This window comes from Labrus mixtus, chromosome 19 (assembly GCF_963584025.1).
Source record: "Labrus mixtus chromosome 19, fLabMix1.1, whole genome shotgun sequence".
NCBI classification, from domain to species: domain Eukaryota; kingdom Metazoa; phylum Chordata; class Actinopteri; order Labriformes; family Labridae; genus Labrus; species Labrus mixtus.
The window spans coordinates 6,237,903-6,255,795 of NC_083630.1; the positions used below are offsets into that span (position 1 = coordinate 6,237,903).

The 17,893-nt window shown below is 39.8% G+C and overlaps 1 protein-coding gene across 1 annotated transcript; it reads right to left on the bottom strand.

The window, feature by feature from the left end:
- Nucleotides 1–4,566: 4,566 nt before the first annotated feature.
- mtmr6 (myotubularin related protein 6) lies at nt 4,567–17,677 on the bottom strand. The gene is made up of 15 exons (XM_061064267.1): nt 17,467–17,677; nt 14,309–14,440; nt 12,318–12,480; nt 11,968–12,125; nt 10,751–10,879; nt 8,570–8,704; nt 8,255–8,387; nt 8,051–8,160; nt 7,717–7,842; nt 7,546–7,595; nt 7,324–7,417; nt 7,096–7,202; nt 6,448–6,582; nt 6,201–6,327; nt 4,567–5,217 (listed from the first exon to the last, which is right to left on the bottom strand). Exons 1-15 carry the CDS (start codon nt 17,488–17,490, stop codon nt 4,867–4,869), a joined length of 1,974 nt encoding a protein of 657 aa, XP_060920250.1. The 5' UTR covers nt 17,491–17,677; the 3' UTR covers nt 4,567–4,866.
- Nucleotides 17,678–17,893: the final 216 nt, after the last annotated feature.

Here is a 17,893-nt window from a genome sequence, read left to right on the forward strand (position 1 = left end):
GAATGTGTTTATCCCTTGCACTATGGCTGCATTTATCTGCTGAATGTGCTTGCCAACTCCACGTGCTGTGCTAGGAAAGTGCCTCTGGATGCAAATATTGATGTGTTGTTAAAAGCACGAGTGTGTTTGTTTGGCAGAGCAATTGCAGGATATAATGCATACACACATGGATGAACATGCTATTTTAAAGATATTATTTTAACAAGCTGAGTTGTAAACCTTCTTAGCAACATCGTCAAGATATAAAAGTAACTCAAAGGCTAGTGGGATGCATTATTTTGATTACCACTGCAGCTAGGAGTGGCCCTCAGTCAAGTCCAGTCTGAAGTTTTCAATATTGTCTCAATATCGTGACGCAAAGATGATGATGCTCATCATCCAATTTCAGAATACTGACTATAATTAGATTACCGAAAAACACTATGGTGTCTCAAGAGAGAGAGAGAGAGAGAAGTTATTCATCAACTTCAATCTTTATTTAAAATTGTACTTATTTGCAAAACTCATGACATGAATATGGGGTAACAATATACAAAAAATCTGGAAATCAGCCCAAATGGTTACAGCCTCCACCAAAACACAGTTTTATTTACCTTTAGGGTATGTACTTAATCATATACATTCTATGTATGATGCAAAAGGTTTGTTAATGATCCAAAGATGGAACAGATGGGTTTTTTTTGTTATATGATTCAGTCAAACAAACCTAACCCAGTACAGGAACATTCACTCAACATCATCACTACAGGACCAGGAAGAGGGGTCTTCCAGCTTCAGATTAAACTAAGCTTTAGTGTGTGTGTGTGTGTGTGTGTGTGTGTGTGTGTGTGTGTGTGTGTGTGTGTGTGTGTGTGTGTGTGTGTGTGTTTGGTATGTCGGCACAAATGTTCTTGTTTGTGTAAGTGTGTGTTAAGTATTAAACAGCCCAGGATTACCCCCTGTGCTCTTTTGTTACTTTAGTAATTAACAGGCTTATTACTTATTGTTAATAAGCCGTCTAAGCTCAGACTCCCCACTTTTACATTCCAAAGGCTGTAAACAACATCTATATGAGTGTTTTCAACCATATTCCTATAGCTCAAAGAACCATAACCCCTTCAGCTTGAATTTGATTAATAAAATAAAAGATCATAATATCCAAAATATTTCATTTTTGTCCATACACCTGCTATATTTACCCATTCCCTGAACTACTTAGTGTCTGTCAGTGATGGCTTTGTTCCATTTAGGTGGGCCAATTAAAGAACCTTGAGCCATCAGTGATATCATTTCTGCCAAGGAAAAGGTCTACATGTGCTGCAACTGACTAATTATAGAGCGGCAATAACGATATAATTATATAATTTTTCAAAAAAAATCTGACACTGTCTATACGTCTCAAAGTAGAATTAAATAAATTACACAAGAAAGCAAATAGGAGGTGCTGCTTCAAATGACAAATTATTCAAAGTGCTGATGACATGACATGATGTGGTTAGTTTGTCCACTGCCTGGTTTAGCAAAGGCATCATGCTCATTCAATTGCATTGAAATATAATGCAATACACCTCAACCTCCCGACCCCCAGACCGCCCTCCCTGTAGTCTATTTAGTCCAAAAGTTGCTGCATAAGATCGATTCACAGCAGCAGGTAAGCTTTTTTACTTTAGAGTGACAGGATTTAAGAGGTGGTGAAACTCAAGGGAGATTAAGGAAGTGATTTGATAAATGAAAACATATTAAGCAGTTATGATAATTGGATACATTTCTCATAATTTAGTTGTATTTATTCAAAGACTTTTCAGACTGACTGAGAAATAATACCCCATGTTCCTTTGATTATATAAAAACAGTGGATTAAATTCCAAATGCAAAAAAAAGAAAAAAAAATCATTTTTCTTCTACCCCCCTCCCCCACCCCCAGAAACAATTGTGGCTTGCATGACACACCTGTGGTCTAGGATATTGTTACACTACTGCAATGTAGTTAGAAAAGCCAAAAATATTTTTTGTCATGGTAATTTATGAAGAAATTGGACTATGAACACAGGGTGATCATCTTGCTGAGTGCACAGTGTCAGAGCTCAGAAAGGATTAGTATGAGACCTTAGACAAAGGTCATAGCAAGATATAAAGAGAGAGAGATTGAGAGAGAGAGAGAGAGAGAGAGAGAGAGAGAGAGAGAGAGAGAGAGAGAGAGAAACCAGCATCTACATACAATGTGTGCATATTTGATAAAGTATGCATATGTATGTATGCACATAGACATTTTGCATGTGTACTAGATGTGTTTATATTGAGAGTAAGTACAACATTTGCTCCCTGCTTGCAGGAGTGTTCTGCAAGCGTGGCGTGCAGCACTCATCTGAATGATTCAGAGCCCTGGGAGAGCCCTCAGCAGCTCTACTGTGGAAGAGACTTCTCAAAGTTTAATGTGAGGTAACATGCACAAGTAGGCTACCGGAAGACTTCTCTAAAAGAGACATTAGTGATGCGCCACCAGAGGTGCGCTGAACTGATTGACGACTTTGTCACCATTCCAAATAAAGAAAATATTATAATTGCTGCATTGTCAATGCACCTCTTCATTGAATTGGTACAAATGACCTCTGTTCAAGGAGTGTGAGGAGTGTTTCTCTTGTTATTAAACAGAACTAAAATTAATATTACAGCAATAAGACTGATCTTTCTTGTGTTATTTTGATGCCACCAGGTCATTTTGAATAATAATTAATTCATGCAAAAAATATACGTGGAAAGAGTGGGAAAAAGCTCTAGTTTAACACTTCTTAATGATGATTACTCTCCATAAAAAATAACATGAAAATGATAAAAGTGACAGTGTTTTTGCTTGCATGTACCCTATTCCTGACATCTCTGCGTGGATCCTCTATGCGTTCAGTAATGTTCCCTTTTTCTCTCAATACAAGGAGTATTGATCCTAGGAGAAAGGGAGTATAAAAGAGACTCTGCACTGCCAGTCTATCTTTATTCAAAGTTTTCGTACTACTCACAGACAGGGATGTGTTCGAAGCCAATGGACACTGTGTTCTGTGTGAATGTGTGTTTATATGTTTGAGCACAGAACTCCATTTGTTTCTACAGTCAGTGAGGATGGAGTAGAGAACGGTGATCAAGAAGGAACTAGTTCACTGCTAATGCTGCTAGTACAAATTCCATAAAGTATTTAAGAGCACACAGGCTGGATAAAACACAGCAGAATGAACAGTGGCTAGTGTAGTGAGGGCAAAACACAGTACAAATGAAATATGTGTATTATAAGTCTGCAGAGACAACCTCCTCACAACATCATCCTGACATCCTTCAGATTTTAAATCGTGTTCCACTGCAGGAGTTCGATTGAGGGAAATGTTTCCTCGATTATTGAATCTATTCCAGTGGAAATAAAATCATTTCAGAGCTCTGGTATGAAGCATAGCTACAACCTCAGCCTGGAAATTACACAGAAATTTGGATCTAAAAAACACACCCTAACATTCATTCTGGCTCAAATCTAAATGGTCACTCCTGGCCTAATTCAGTCAAAATCCCCCCAAAAATCCTCCAACAAAAACAAGCATCTAACCTTAATTTAATGCACAAGTGCAAGGAAAAGCATTTCAACATAAAGAGTAAGCAGATACAATAATCCTATCCAGTGATGCCAACTGGTATAGGCTGGTGCTATTGCAGTGCACATTTGTGTGACAGAACTTCTGGACTTAAATAAAAAAAATTAAAAAAGAACTTTAAAAAAATATATATCTTCATCATACAGCATTTGTTGGTGATTACAAAAGCAGTCTCACTGAGATCACATCTTGTCCCGTTGTGTCTGTCACAGTGTCCCCAGCTCTGGGTCAGCTGTCATAAACAATAAGTCACCGCAGTGGAAGACAGAGACGGCCAATAGGATTCGGGATCAATGGGCATCACTAAATCAGATTATATGATCAATGTGAGATGTAAAATAGGATTAAATGATCAATGAGGGCGACAGTTGACAGATGAGCCTCTTCAGTGTCTGAACATCTGAGTCCATTGTCAAAGCGTGTCTGAGATAAGTGTAACGACCACGACCAGTCATTTCTCAGGAAACAACTCTTTACTTAGATGCAGCAAGTGGTGCATTAGAACTGTGGTTCAGCATCATGTACAGCACTAGATTATCTTTCATGATGTCGGATTTGACGTTTTATTTTCAGTCAGTCAAATTGGAGCAAAATCAGCTCAGGCCACACACAACATTCAGATTATCCTGGATTGCTGTATTATGGTGAGATGAAATATTTCCGGTGCCAAAAACAGTGATTTTCAGCGGGCTTTCGTGCTGACATACATTATATTTCATTCATTCATATCATCATTATATTTTAAGGCCAGGAGTTCTAAATATATCAGTCTAATATGAAAGTCAAGTTGGATTGTAGCCTCTTGTTGGGATTGAAATATTTCCAGTGCCAACAAAGAGATTATCTGTTTGTTTACAGGTTGAAAATATGAGATTTGGTAAAGAGGATTAAAGTCATGTGTTTAAAAAATATACAAGATAAAACAGTAGTTAAATTAAACAAACAAGGAGACACATTTGTTTGGCATGAATTTATTATCTTACTCTATTCATTAATTCTTTATAGTGCTTTTCAACATTCTTAAAAAAACAAGCCTTTTCCTATAGGTGCAGTTTATGACATAATAATGAGGCTTCCCATTAACATTGAGACTATACAGAATTACAATTTCATCCACTTGGCCCACTCAGGGCCATTGCGTAATCAGCACGTTATCACAAACAGAGCGGCAGCATCTCCTCCACACGCTTTCAGTAATCTCTCTCTCACTCAGTAGTGCCCATCCCTAACAATCCCACAATCCCCCTGTTTGGTCTCAACAGGTCATGCGTGCCACTCCAAACTCCAGACTGACAACAGCTGGCTCTTCTTTAGCCAATTCACTGCTGTATGTCCCATCCAGCTCTCCGTAGCTCTGCTTCCTGCTCTCGGTACCACTGCTGCCCTCTACTGTCCGCTCCGTGTCGAAGCTTTCTGTGGCCTCCTCGCCCACCTCCTCCTGCTCGTCATCATCCTGCTGTTGCTGCACTTCTTTGTGGTTGATAGGAGCCCCAAGAATGAGGGAGTCTGGACGCGGTGGGAGGGCGCTGGAACGCTGATCTCTGGTGGGAGGTGGGGCAGGGGGGTCAGAGGTCACAATAGGGGTCACACCGAGCTGTTGAAGCCGCTGGATGGAGGAAGAAGGACAAGACACAGAAAGAGAGAGAGGGACAGTCTGACTTTTAAACTGAATTCCAGTTTGAATTCTTCTGTGAAGGTAGCCGTAGTTCAGGGTTGAAACCAGATGCAGTGTTTATTCTTAGTCTAAGTATTAAACATCTCTAAGATTTATATGTCTGAGCTTGAGTGCATGTTGGGATTTATGTGCTCCCACTTACAATCTTCTCGAAGAACAAGAGAAATGTGCAGTAACTGAAAGCAGCTGCTTGCAATTATTACATCTCTAGACAACAACATTCATCACAGAGGAACAAGATAATTCCCTCATTATCTCAAAAATAATGGATGTATTTTTCTCCGCTATTTGTTTCCCCAATATCACGAGGAGACTTTGTTATCGGCACAATGATAAACACATGGTCTCAGATGATAACTTTTATGTCTCATTTGCATGATGGAAACTCTTCGCATTCAGCACTTAATTAGGAACACCGAGCAAAAACAATGGAATCTAGTACAACAGTAAATCCTAAAGACCCGACCGTTATGATGTTACGTTTCTGCCTTTCTTCAATTATTGACTCTATTGGAGGATGTAGTTTGTGGTGAAATGGATTTTATTGTGTTTGACTAACATGTGCTTCTGTTTTGTTATTTTGCCTGTCTCATTTACAACAGGGGCGGCAGTAGCTCAGTCTGCAGGGACTTGAGTTGGGAACCAGAGGGTTCAAGTCCCGTGCCAGTCCACTTCCTCAGCACTGCCGAGGTGCCCTTGAGCAAGGCACCGAACCCCAAGACTGCTCTGGAGCACTCGCTGTGGGCAGCCCCCCTCACTCTGAGACCTCTCCATTAATGCATATCCACAGGATCCTGTTTCTGCATGTGTGTGTTCATGTTCATTAAACAGAGTGTAAAACTGAGTATAAATTATTATTATTATTATTATTATTATTATTGTTCCAAGGAGAGACTGACTGGGTGTAAACTCACACTCTCCAGTGCTTGCAGCGCGCTCTCAGCCTTGCAGCTGTTCTCTCTCAGAGTCAGGATGGTTTTGAGGATGGACTGGCGTGGGTGCATGGAGCGATCGAACTGGTGGTACATGTTCCTCCAGAACCTTCAAAATCACAAGTGTGCACATGAAAACAAAGATTAGACTCCATATAGAATAATCAGGACGACCACAGCACGGTACTGTAATCATGTAACAGCAGCAGTGGTGTGAGAAAGGACTGACTTGAAGTTGTAGGGCAGAGTTGAAGGTGCCAGCACAGGGTGTGAATCTGCGTAAGCAGGGCTGTAGAACGGATTCAAGTAGTTCTGTTTTTCGCTCATAAGAAAAGCCCACAGTGAGTGGGTTCGCTCTCTCAGCCTGGAACAATAAACAAGAGAGATAAGAGAGATATTTAAACACAGGAACTGCAAAGCACTCCGATGGGACTGTTGTCTGTCTACAAAATGAAGAATTGATTTTCATTTTTCATACAAATTAATGGAACAGGAGTCACCTTGTGTTGTTTCTTTATCAGATATTGATTAAAGGTGGAAGTGTTGACGGCTATATTTGCAAACCATTATTAAATGGTAAAAAAATAAAGTTTACCAAGTTCAATTTGGCAGTGTCCTCACCAGCAAACACAAGAATTAAAACAATTAGTTTGAATATTGTTTACCCAGGTGACAGGTACAGTCATGCAGGTGATGTGTCAAGAAGGTTGTGTTTCTTTAAAGATGAGTGAGCTGATAATGAGTGGAGTCACACAAGGCTTTTTCTTAACTGCCTGACATATTTCAGAGTTTTTATCAGTGTGTTGAATCCAAGTGTTACATCACATAATACTTCATAAACAAATAAACACAGAAAACTACTCTTGGCTGGACTTACTGCAACTCCTCTCTCTGTCTCTGATTGTTGCCGAGGAAGTTTCCATACTGACAGGAGTGGACATGTTCATGAATCTGCAGCAGGAACCATTCGCTGAACTCAAACGCCTAAGGAGAGAATGATCATTAAGTAAACACGGGGCAATAAATCCTACCACGTTGTAAGTGAGATGAATTAGGCTCCGTAAGCACTATAAACCTGTTACATAGCTCACACATTCTCAGGTACCTGTGGGAACTGCTCTGTCAGTTGCCAGACACACTCCAGGAACTGAGTGAAGATAGGAGACACCTCCTTTGGATCTCCATCCAACTGATCACACCTAAAGGTACCAAGGAAAATACATGATAACAGGGGCATAGTATTTGAAAAAAGAACCAACATATCTGTCTTCAAACATGACTCTTATTGACTGATTCCAAGTCCTTAATGGTCCAGTTGAAACATCACCTGTCTGCAAACTTGTGGCCAAAGGAGATCCAGTCCTTCTCTATCAGTACCTGGTGGACAAATGTGAGAAAAATACAAGTTTAAAGGGAAACACACACATCTAAGAGAGGAAAATGATCATGTTCTTATCAGCTCTGTGTGTGTGTGTGTGTGTGTGTTTGTTGTTGGTACCATGAAGCCCTTGATGGTGCGGTAGTAAGGGTCCATGAGCAGCGACCCCAGTGAGCAGACCTGGGCTGTTCTGTCCCAGCCGTCTGAACAATGAACCAACACACTGACTCCTTCCACCGTCACCGCCTGGGGACAAAAGTGAAGACAGGATGATGGCATGAAGACAACAATAGACACTAAGCAGTCAGTGACAGCGGACAACTGTTAGTGAAGGACGACTTTAAAGAAAGAAAAGAAGATGATGATGCTATTGTTGCATGTTTTAAACAATATTTATAGAAATGTTCCACATTTTACTTTAGGCATGAGAAATTAGAGGAGGAAACAATGTTACCTTGGTGAGGAAGATGGCTGCATCTACAACAGCCTTGATATGTCGCAACCAGCCACTGCTTTCCAGACCGACCAGGTAGTCGCTCATGGACAGAGACCGAGTCCCAATCACTGAGAGGCACATACAAAGTGATTTCAGTTCATCCTGTTAGTAACTACTTGCTGCACTAAGTGCTTCTTCTTTTATGTGTAACATGCGTTTAACCTTCTAGGAGTTTCTGCAGGCTGGTCCTCATTACGTGGATGTTTTCAATGCCGACAAACTGGAAGCGGATGTTGGAGTAGTTGTCCTCGTTCTCATAGCCTTTACCAGCCGCACGATTAGCCAGTGCATTCAACTGCAGGACAGAAAAAAATGGATTTTACTAAATAATTCCAAATGTCTGCTAAACTTTAGCATTAAGTCCAATTAAACATACAACCTAATTTCACTTTTTGGACCCAAAGAATCAAAGCTAAACTTTAGATGCCAATGAATCTTGCATTTGTTATCAGTTAGAGTTTGATTTTTCGCCGTTACCTTTGGCCTGGTATCCATGACGTAGACGAATCGGCTGTTGTGATTGGCCTTGCTGATGGCCTGCAGAAGGCTCTCATCCTCTAAGCATCGTGCACTGAACCCAGAGAGGGGCTGACTGCATCGACACACTGCCGCCTGTCAGGGTGAACAGAGAACCCTGATCAGTATATTAAACAACAACACACACTCCTCTTAGCTCACCTAGACTTGAACAACAACAGGAGTCATAATGATTGTTTACTTACTTACATGTTCTGATAATGGCATTTGAAATTAGCATTAGCTATAAATGCTGTGGTGCAGTGCATTGTAAAATTGTTGTTCAGTTCTACATGTATACTGCATCTGTCCCTGCCAAATAAACCAAAGAAGAAGAGGAATAAACAAAAATAATAATAATTTGAATATGATAAGGTAACTATATTTAAGATTCCAATTCTTAAATAACTGTTAGAACTTTTAATCAGTGGTAAGAGTCAGGTTATTTCAGGTTGATACATAATGTGGGAAATATGTAGATGTCATTATGTGAGTAAATAATGACCATGATGTTAAACTCTAATGCATTAGTGTCAGTATGTACACATAGATCATGTTGGAGTGCTGTAGAAGGTGTTTTATACTGTTGTTGTTAAATATAATATTAAACACATCCGCTCATTCTTTTCTCTGAAATCTATCAAAAGCTATGAGGACTGAAGGCTCATGACTTCAAACTTTTGGTGATCCTATGACATTTTATTTATTCACAAAATGAAGGTTAAAATTTCCATCTGCAAACACTTATCATAAAATGACAACATTTCCATGGCAGGTGTTAATCAAATATATGTACATAGGTGCATCCCATGTGACATTTCTTTAATGGCTATTTTAAGGCCACAGTTTAAACTTTTGCATATTAGAAACTTTATGTGTATAATAAGATCAGGCCATATCTGTCCTTCTCTGTTTCTGAAACGTACCTACATGCAATTGTGTTTTCATCAATTTCCTACTGTCTCCCAATCTGGTCACTTACCACTAAGGAGATTACTGAACCACGACTGTACTATCGAGCTCTTAAGATCCACAGTAACCTCCCAAAGTGGTCACACCATTGCTCTGCACTCACATGCTCCAACGCCTTGACTTTCCAGAATTACATACACACTATTACATACTATTTCAGATTCAAAACAGCACTTCACCAACACTTGCTGCACTTCTACCGACACATAATATGAGACAAGTGCGCCTCACTAGGTCAGTCTCACAGGCACTCCTCCCCGTCCCTGCATACAAAAACAACTATGGTGGGAAGTCCTTCTTTTACACATACACCAAAATTTGGAATGACATTCCCCATCACATTAGAACTTTACAATCTACCTCATATTTCAAAAATACATACAAACGACACCTTCTCCACACTTACACCTGCACTCATTAATTGTTCATGTATTGTTTGCAGTATCTGTACTGTTTGTTTCTATTTGTCTGTATTTGCCTAGCTCATGCTAATGTCCTGTAAATGTGTTTGTCTTGATGTGTCATGACTGTGGTTTATGTTTCATGTTCCACAGAACAGGAACCTGCTGGAAACCAGTTTTTAAACTGAGTCAGGCCCGTTAAACTGTAACTTAATGTTACTTTTAAACTTTCCTGTATAATAAATTAAATTAAATTACCACGTACACTCCCCTGACATCTGCTGTGCACCCAAACAGCACACCCATCCAATTTTATGAGCACTACCCTCTAGCACCACCTTGTGGAGAACAAACAGCCTCCAACTCCATTTCTCTAAAGGCACTCAGGAAACGATAAATAATCGTTTGTCCCTTTATAAAGATTGTATTGTGGGTGTATTGTCAATTAACTGTAGCCCTCGCTGAACAGATCTAATCCGTCTTAAGAGGACTGGTCTTGTGTTTAAAAAAACAGACTGCCAAAATCAATTAAATAGAGACAATTTAAGGGAAAATAGAATCCTGAACTTGCAGCATGGAAGAATAATTACTTCCAGTGTTGCTTATTTGTAATTGAGTTTTTCAACATTCTTAATATAAACTACAACACACACAAAAATAATCTAACTTAATATGGAAAATGTGAGCAAATACAAATTGAGAAGTACTTTAAACAGCACAGAAAACAGGTATCTGACACTACTGCTGCATGTAGGCCATCTCAGTTTACCTTCTTTTCTTGGTAGAAGTACGTGAGTACAGGAAAGCGTCCTTTGCTTCTGAACTTGGAGCTCCCCACAATGATAGGCTTACTGGCTGTGATGGGAACATATAAGTCCCGTGGATATGTCTCACACACCTGGAAAACCAAACACAAAATGCACACATCACACAAATTCTGGAAATAACACAAATGAACCAATGTCTCTCCAGGTATGTGAACAACAACATTCAAGAATGTGTGTATGGTACGAACAACAGAACTCAAAAGTTTGAACAGAAGATTATTCTACTCTTCACTCTAGATTTCTGTCCAATGTTTCAGATAAATATAAATATTGGCACTAAACAGCGCTCCCTTTTTACACAGTAGTTGTCCGTTTTCTTCAGAGATAAATATAATGGTGGTCAGCTTTCACAGGTCAGGATGCTTGATGAATAATATTTCTCTTTTTACTCTTTATCGTTTTATTTTCTAGCCTCCTGTGCAGGTACATTATATCCTACCAGTTACTGGTTTAAATTATCTTTACTTTTTATGCAGTTTGTCCTGATTGAAGAGCATTTTAATTTTGTTTCGCTCTCCTCCAGTGACACACCTCCAACCCCCTTCCACTCGAGTTCCCACGCAGGAGTTTAGGGCAAGTGACGGAAAAAATGGTCATTGGCTTGAGCTTCAACTGCCTGTGGCCTGCATTGTTTTGTTAGCAGCCTAATGTTAGCAACAGTTTAGTTAGCTTGTAGCTTCACAAAGCATATCAATTTACACTGAATGACCTTGATCTAAAAAAGTTTACGTGACATCCAGATAAGCAGTGAGTGTTTTTTTTTTTATTAGTCCTTGAGTAAAACTTCTTTTATACTCAAGGAGAGGAGCCGACCATCCAGTCCTCACGCTGCTCACTCATTGTAGACAGTCATGACTCAGAGAGATATTAACACAGGATAAATTTGATTTCTGCTTTATTTATGTGTAAAATGCCACACATGCTTCCATTAAGCTAGTGAAAACATTTTATTAACCTAAAAGTTTTCACATCTTGGCTTTAAATACCAACAAGACATAGCATGGAACTGTAGAAAACGGGCGTGTTTTCACCTTCTAAGCACACCCACCATAAAAAAAGGTATGACAGCGTCTTGTGTAACAAAGACGTACCAGAGACTTCTCTAGAGGAATTCCCTCGAACTGTGTCCTCAGTTTTGCACTGCTGCTAAATTTTCTACCTTGAAGTCTCTGTTGACGTCGGTGAGCTGCCATTGGTCGCAGGGGACGCCCATCCTTTCAAACTCCGCCCCCAGGTCGATGAGCTGCCACCCTTCCTCTCTCTGTTGGTCATTCTGTTTGGGGTTGTAGGAGAACGCATAGAGCTCCTCATAGGAAACTGCACAAAGGAAAACCAAGAAAGAGCCTCAACATAACACAATCACCACGGGTGTCAATTACATATCAAATTAAAGTAACAAACACATTCACGTTAAAATTGGGTGGGTCAAATACAGAGGAGAAAGCAAAGGTGGATACAGAAAAAAACAAAAACAAAGATCTTTACAAAATCCTTCACAGAGAAACCCACCCGGCCGTAGAAGACGCAGCAGTGAGCTGTAAATGTCGTGGCAATCTCTCTCTCTTTGAACCACAAAGTGAACCTGCCTAAAGTTGCGACACTGGATGACCAGAGGACAACCCGTGGTGGTCAGGGAGAGCTTCTCCACAGACGCTATGTGGTGATGCAAGATCTGCAGAGGGGGGTAGAAGTTAGGGATAGTTAGAAAAGGCCCTGAAAATTACAACAACAAAAAAATCACAACAAGGCAAAGACAGAGGAAGCGTTTGCGTCATTGTATCATATGTATGACATAATTTGAAGTACATAAAAGGACATATAGATATGATTCAGTCAGGACTATAGAACGTTTCAATGTGCAGGTGTTTTAAAAGAAAAGTGTTGCAACTTGCTTGGAGTTTACCCCACATCATACTGGGACCTTAAATCTTTTTAATATCATAAAGTATGGAGGGCAAAGAGGACGTATTGTATGCAGCACTTCATCATACTTAATGAAGTTAGTTTATATTCCAGAGGGATGTCAAACCGCAGGAAATCATAAAGATGCACATTCATTAGCATCTTTAATGGCCACTGAAACTACCTGTCGAACACACACACACGCGCACACACACACTTTATGCTGTACCAGCTGCTGAGAGACTGAAACTCTTGAAAACGTTCTTGAATATTTCATAAGGCACAATAACAGTTTATCAAGCTCTCTCCTCTCTCTCTCCAACAGACTGATTCTACGTTGTATCCAAAAGTGGATACAGGCAAACAAAAAACCAAAAAAAAACTAAGAAAACAGGAATACAGAAGGGAAGAAAATCACCACATGGTCCCCTACAATTAGCCTAAAGACAAAGAGGAAAAGAACATTTTCCCATTTCTCAGCACTTTGTGTAGAAAGAATGGTGGGGGGAGGGGTGGGGGAGGTGGTGGACCCGAGATCGTTTAAAGCCACAGTCCTCCTTCCACCATGCAGAACAGTCAGTCACTGTGGTCATCTAAGTAGAGTTTCATCATGCTTACTGGATCATATAACAGGTTAAGAAAGTGCTGCTGATTACTGAACATCAACCGAAGTGAAAAGAAGCCATGCAATACTGACAACAACATGGAAAAGTATGCTAAATGAAGTACGCATTAACCTCCCATAGGCCCATTTCACCCCTATGGACAAGTCCTATTTGAAGTTTTCCTATTTCTCATTGTGCCACTGTAGTGTTAAAAAAGATGACAATAAAGAAATCAGTGCTGTGTCAGCTACAGACGGAAGCCCAACATGACAGCTTATTACAAACACATGCCACTTTCGGACCTCTACTCTACTTCCTCCTCCACACTAGGTTGCACGTTCTTTCCTTTTACCCAACACATGCACACTCTCCGTCAGACTGCACACTTCCTTCTGGTTTTCAAGTTGATGTAAACTTTGTGTGACTGCAGAGACACAAGGCAACAGTAAATCTGTCATTCACAGTGCACACCTGACCTCTAAGCACATCCACAGAACTTTTCTACAAAAAGACATATTCAAAGTTTGGAACAGTAGCTCATTAAAGGATAACACTCGCTGCTAATTCAGAGCAATACATGTGAAATAATGTGATTTTTTTTTGCAGCAACCAAAAAGTTTTTTGGAAACACTGCTGGCAACATTCTGCTGCATATTTCCTTTGAATGTGGGTGTGCATAAATTATATATTTACTGACTAAAAGAAGATTTACAACAGGAAAGACCAGGTCTATATTGTTGAATGGCCATCCAGAATTACCCTGAGTTGCCAGCTCTTCAATGTAGAGGCCGTCCTACTTGGCATCTAACAAGACATTGCTTTGTTTATAATCTGTCAGCATGGTAGGAGTTATCAATGCTTTGCAGAGAAATACCTCTGGTGCATTTACTCTGGTTACATTCATATGAAATGTAATTGGTAAAAAAATGGGACTGTGTGTGTGAATGACGCCCGTTACACTGGCAGGATGCAGTCAGCACCTAAAGGACTCACCCAGACCTCCTGTCCTGCAGATGTCGAGTTGTTTGAGTTGCTCTCCACAAAGATGAGATGTGTAGCTGTGAGGTACAGCGTGCCATTTGTGGATTTGTTGCTGAAGCGATCGAGTAGTCGCACCTGCTCCACCTGCAAATACAGACACACACACACACACACACACACACAGACAGCACAACTTAAATCATTATTGGCCAGCAGTTAGTAGACAGATTTCTTCAGCTGGTATGGGCAGGATTTGCTGAAAACGAGAAGGCAGGATTTTGCTAACAAGACTGAAACCTGGCAGACATTTATCAACGGGCATTTCTTGGCACTAAAGCTGCAGCTGGCAGCACACCTAATCCTGACCACCTGGGCCTAATGTTCAGCTGCCAGTTCCAAACTAATGAGAATAACAAGTGATGTCTGCACCTGAAAAGACTTATAAAGTCTTATTACTGTATTTTCTGGATGTTTTTAACAAACGTCATGCACAAAGTTATCTGATTCATCTCATATCAAACAACTCCTGTTTCATCTCAGCTAATACACTACTAATGCAAAGTTTCTTCCACACACAAAGAGCTCCCATGGATACTCTCAGTTAAATATTGACCTAAGTCACACTTTTTCAAGCAGGAAAATGGTCATGGTCCACAAGCGCGACTAAAAAAAAACCCATTTGTAATACCTTTGGTTGTCAAAACAAGATTAGCCAGAAAACCAACAGTCCAAGATAAATGCACTTCATCAATGTATTCGCTTTATTTTATCACAAAATAAACACATCACAGGTTCTAAAAGGTTATTTTCCAACATGTCAGATGTTCATTCTAAGGAGCTGTCTTAAAGATAGTGTTTAATACTTTACCTGTAATTTGTAATTCTTTGAATATACACGTGCAAACTGAAGTGTTGCATTCTTCTCAAATCCTTGAAAATAAGACGTGTGCTTTCTAATGACCGTTACTTACTAATGATTTACTTTCTGGTGCCAAAATGAATAAAGAATGCTGGCACTGCGAAAATTCCCAAATCCATGATTCATCAGACTAGAGCTCTTGTTGACTCAGACATCCTCTCCCTTATTTCAGCTTTCCTGTTATTCTCAGATACGATTGAATGAATGACGCCAACTCTGTCACCCTGTATCCTGCACTACACATCTCTGTCAGTGACACATTTCTTTGCAGGCTAAAATAGTATTTTTCTGCAAGAATGGAGAATTGAGTTACTCTTTCAAAAAAAGTTGCAAGAGGTAACGTTTAATGAGACAATCTCAGCTATCCCAAAAACACTTACATACAAAATATTCACTGCATAGCTCAAAAGTCCATATTGAAGAATCTGGTCAGAATCTTTTCAAGTCTAAAATGACTTATTTCTGATGCAAAGGTTATTGCATGAAAAAAACTGACGGCAGCATTCTGATTTACACAAAGTGAAAACATTTGTTCACGTTTCTGAAAAGCAACAATGCCCTCCTCTGCTGATTCATTCAAGCAGACAACTGAAAGACTTCAGACAGTGAGGCAACACCCAGACTGCAACCACGCCCTCCTGAGCCCAACATATCCCAGTGCTTCATAGTGCAATATTATACTGGAGCTTCAAAAATCAGGTGACACTACATTTTCAAAATACACATTCCCAAAAAATTATGTACGTCAATAAAATAGGTGTAGGCCTTTAAGAAGTCCCTGAGCATGAAGTGTGCTCTAAATTCAAAAGACACCTGAATATTCAATCCTGCAGTCTGTGTCGACAGTCACAGATTTTTTTCTTTGTTGCCTACAGGTGTATACGTCCACACTGGATAAACAGAGTGTACAAACTGTAGCCTCCTCTATTCATAGCAATCACTTGACTTAATGGACGAGTGCATATCTTATCTTTCCTGGGCCAGACCTCTAATGTAGATCTTGAAAAATCTCTGGTTCATCATTAAAAAGCGTTAGCAACACTGCAGCCTGAAGTCTCAGGTAGGAATGATAGGGTATCAAATGTCTGATACAAAAGAGTGCTTTACAGGTTAAAAATGCATTAAGGAACGTTGATTAGTAACAGGATATATTATCACATTTCCCTACGACTATGTCAATTCATTTCAGCTCTGTGGAGTGGACGAGTTCAGAGGCCTGGCCCAGGAAAGTTAAGATATGCACTGGCAAGGCTTTTAGTCTGGTCTGTTCATGAGTTAATGACTAATCGCCCCTTCTGTCACTATTTCTTTCTTGAGGGCCCGTGGGATACAACACATTTAAGTATCATTACCATAATGTTCCAAATATCATGACCCTGCTCACAGTGAAATATAACCCCATGTGTGTCAGAAAAGTGTCATAGTAACTAATGAATACATCAATAACTAACATAAAGAGGCAGACAGCATGTAGGAGAACTAAAGGCATGATTTCCATAGTCATGGAAGTAGATGCCAGACTTGGAAAAATAGCATCCCTCTTAATGTTGTGAAATCTCTTATTAGTCAACCGGTTTAGGCTGTTATGGAATATTTGTGGGGTTAAGTCCCCAACTAGGTAATTCATTTCTTCATAGCAGTGGCAACACAAGTGATGCTGAAACAATCGTTATGTAATTTGTGTTTTTTGTTGAGTAATTCACATTTACTTCTCTCTCTGTATGTTATTTGATTGATGCATGGTTAATAGAAACCACTCACGAATAAAAAGGATAAAGTAAATTAAAGAGGTTATCAACCATGTAAGCACTAAGTTAAGACATTTCATTTGGGGTTTCCCTGAAATAAATAAATACATATCTCTCCGCATGAAGTTCTGCACAATACCAAGATTAGACAGTTTGATGCTCAACAGTCTCCTCTTGATGCTCTATCACACTGATAGTGTAACATTAACTCAGTCAATAATGGGACGTGGAGATAGTGGCGTTAGCATTAAAAGAGGAAGCTCAGCTATCTTCTGCACCGGAAAAGCAAAGCAGCTCATTGATGCTCGTCACGTCTGACACTTCAGGCTGCTGGAGACACCTGCTACTCGTCATTCTGTTATATTGATCCTCAAATGTTCAGTCTAAACATTGCTACCTTGCAAACGCTACCACACTTAAGTATTACAAAACAATCACCAGAGCACAGGCCGAGCTACTGACTGTACCCCATCCGTTTGCAATGAGCTACAAATGTTAGCTACCTTAGGAGTGCGGATGTGCTCCATGTCTCCGAGTCGACACTTCTGTCAGCGACTGCAAAGCCTCAAACGACTCCTCTGTATGATAACTGGATCATTGATAAGCTGATATCTCACACTGCTTTACAGACAGCTGTACTTTGACGGAGGCATACGATATGTGTTTATTGTCAATTATTCACTCCTCCATCCGCGTAAAGGTCACGACAATCACGACAACACATACGGTGTAGGATTTTCAAAGTAAAAGCATGAGCTTATGCAGGTACTTCGATAGTAGGCTGCAAGGAGATCTGACTTACTGTTTAAACTTGTTGTATATGTACTTGAAAGTTACCTTGCTTTGTCCAGATTAAGCACTATTTAATAAGTTTAATAAGATGCCCTAAATAGCCTTTGTGCCATACATTCATTTCTAGCCTTTATTTAT

Coding starts and splice junctions, on each gene's coding strand:
- mtmr6 (XM_061064267.1), bottom strand. CDS start 17,490: ATGGAGCACATCCGCACTCCTAAG. Junction 10,880..11,967: donor ACGTCAACAGAGACTTCAAG/GTAGAAAATTTA, acceptor TTGGTTTTCCAG/GTGTGTGAGACATATCCACG. Junction 7,843..8,050: donor CAGCCATCTTCCTCACCAAG/GTAACATTGTTT, acceptor TTTTGTCCCCAG/GCGGTGACGGTGGAAGGAGT.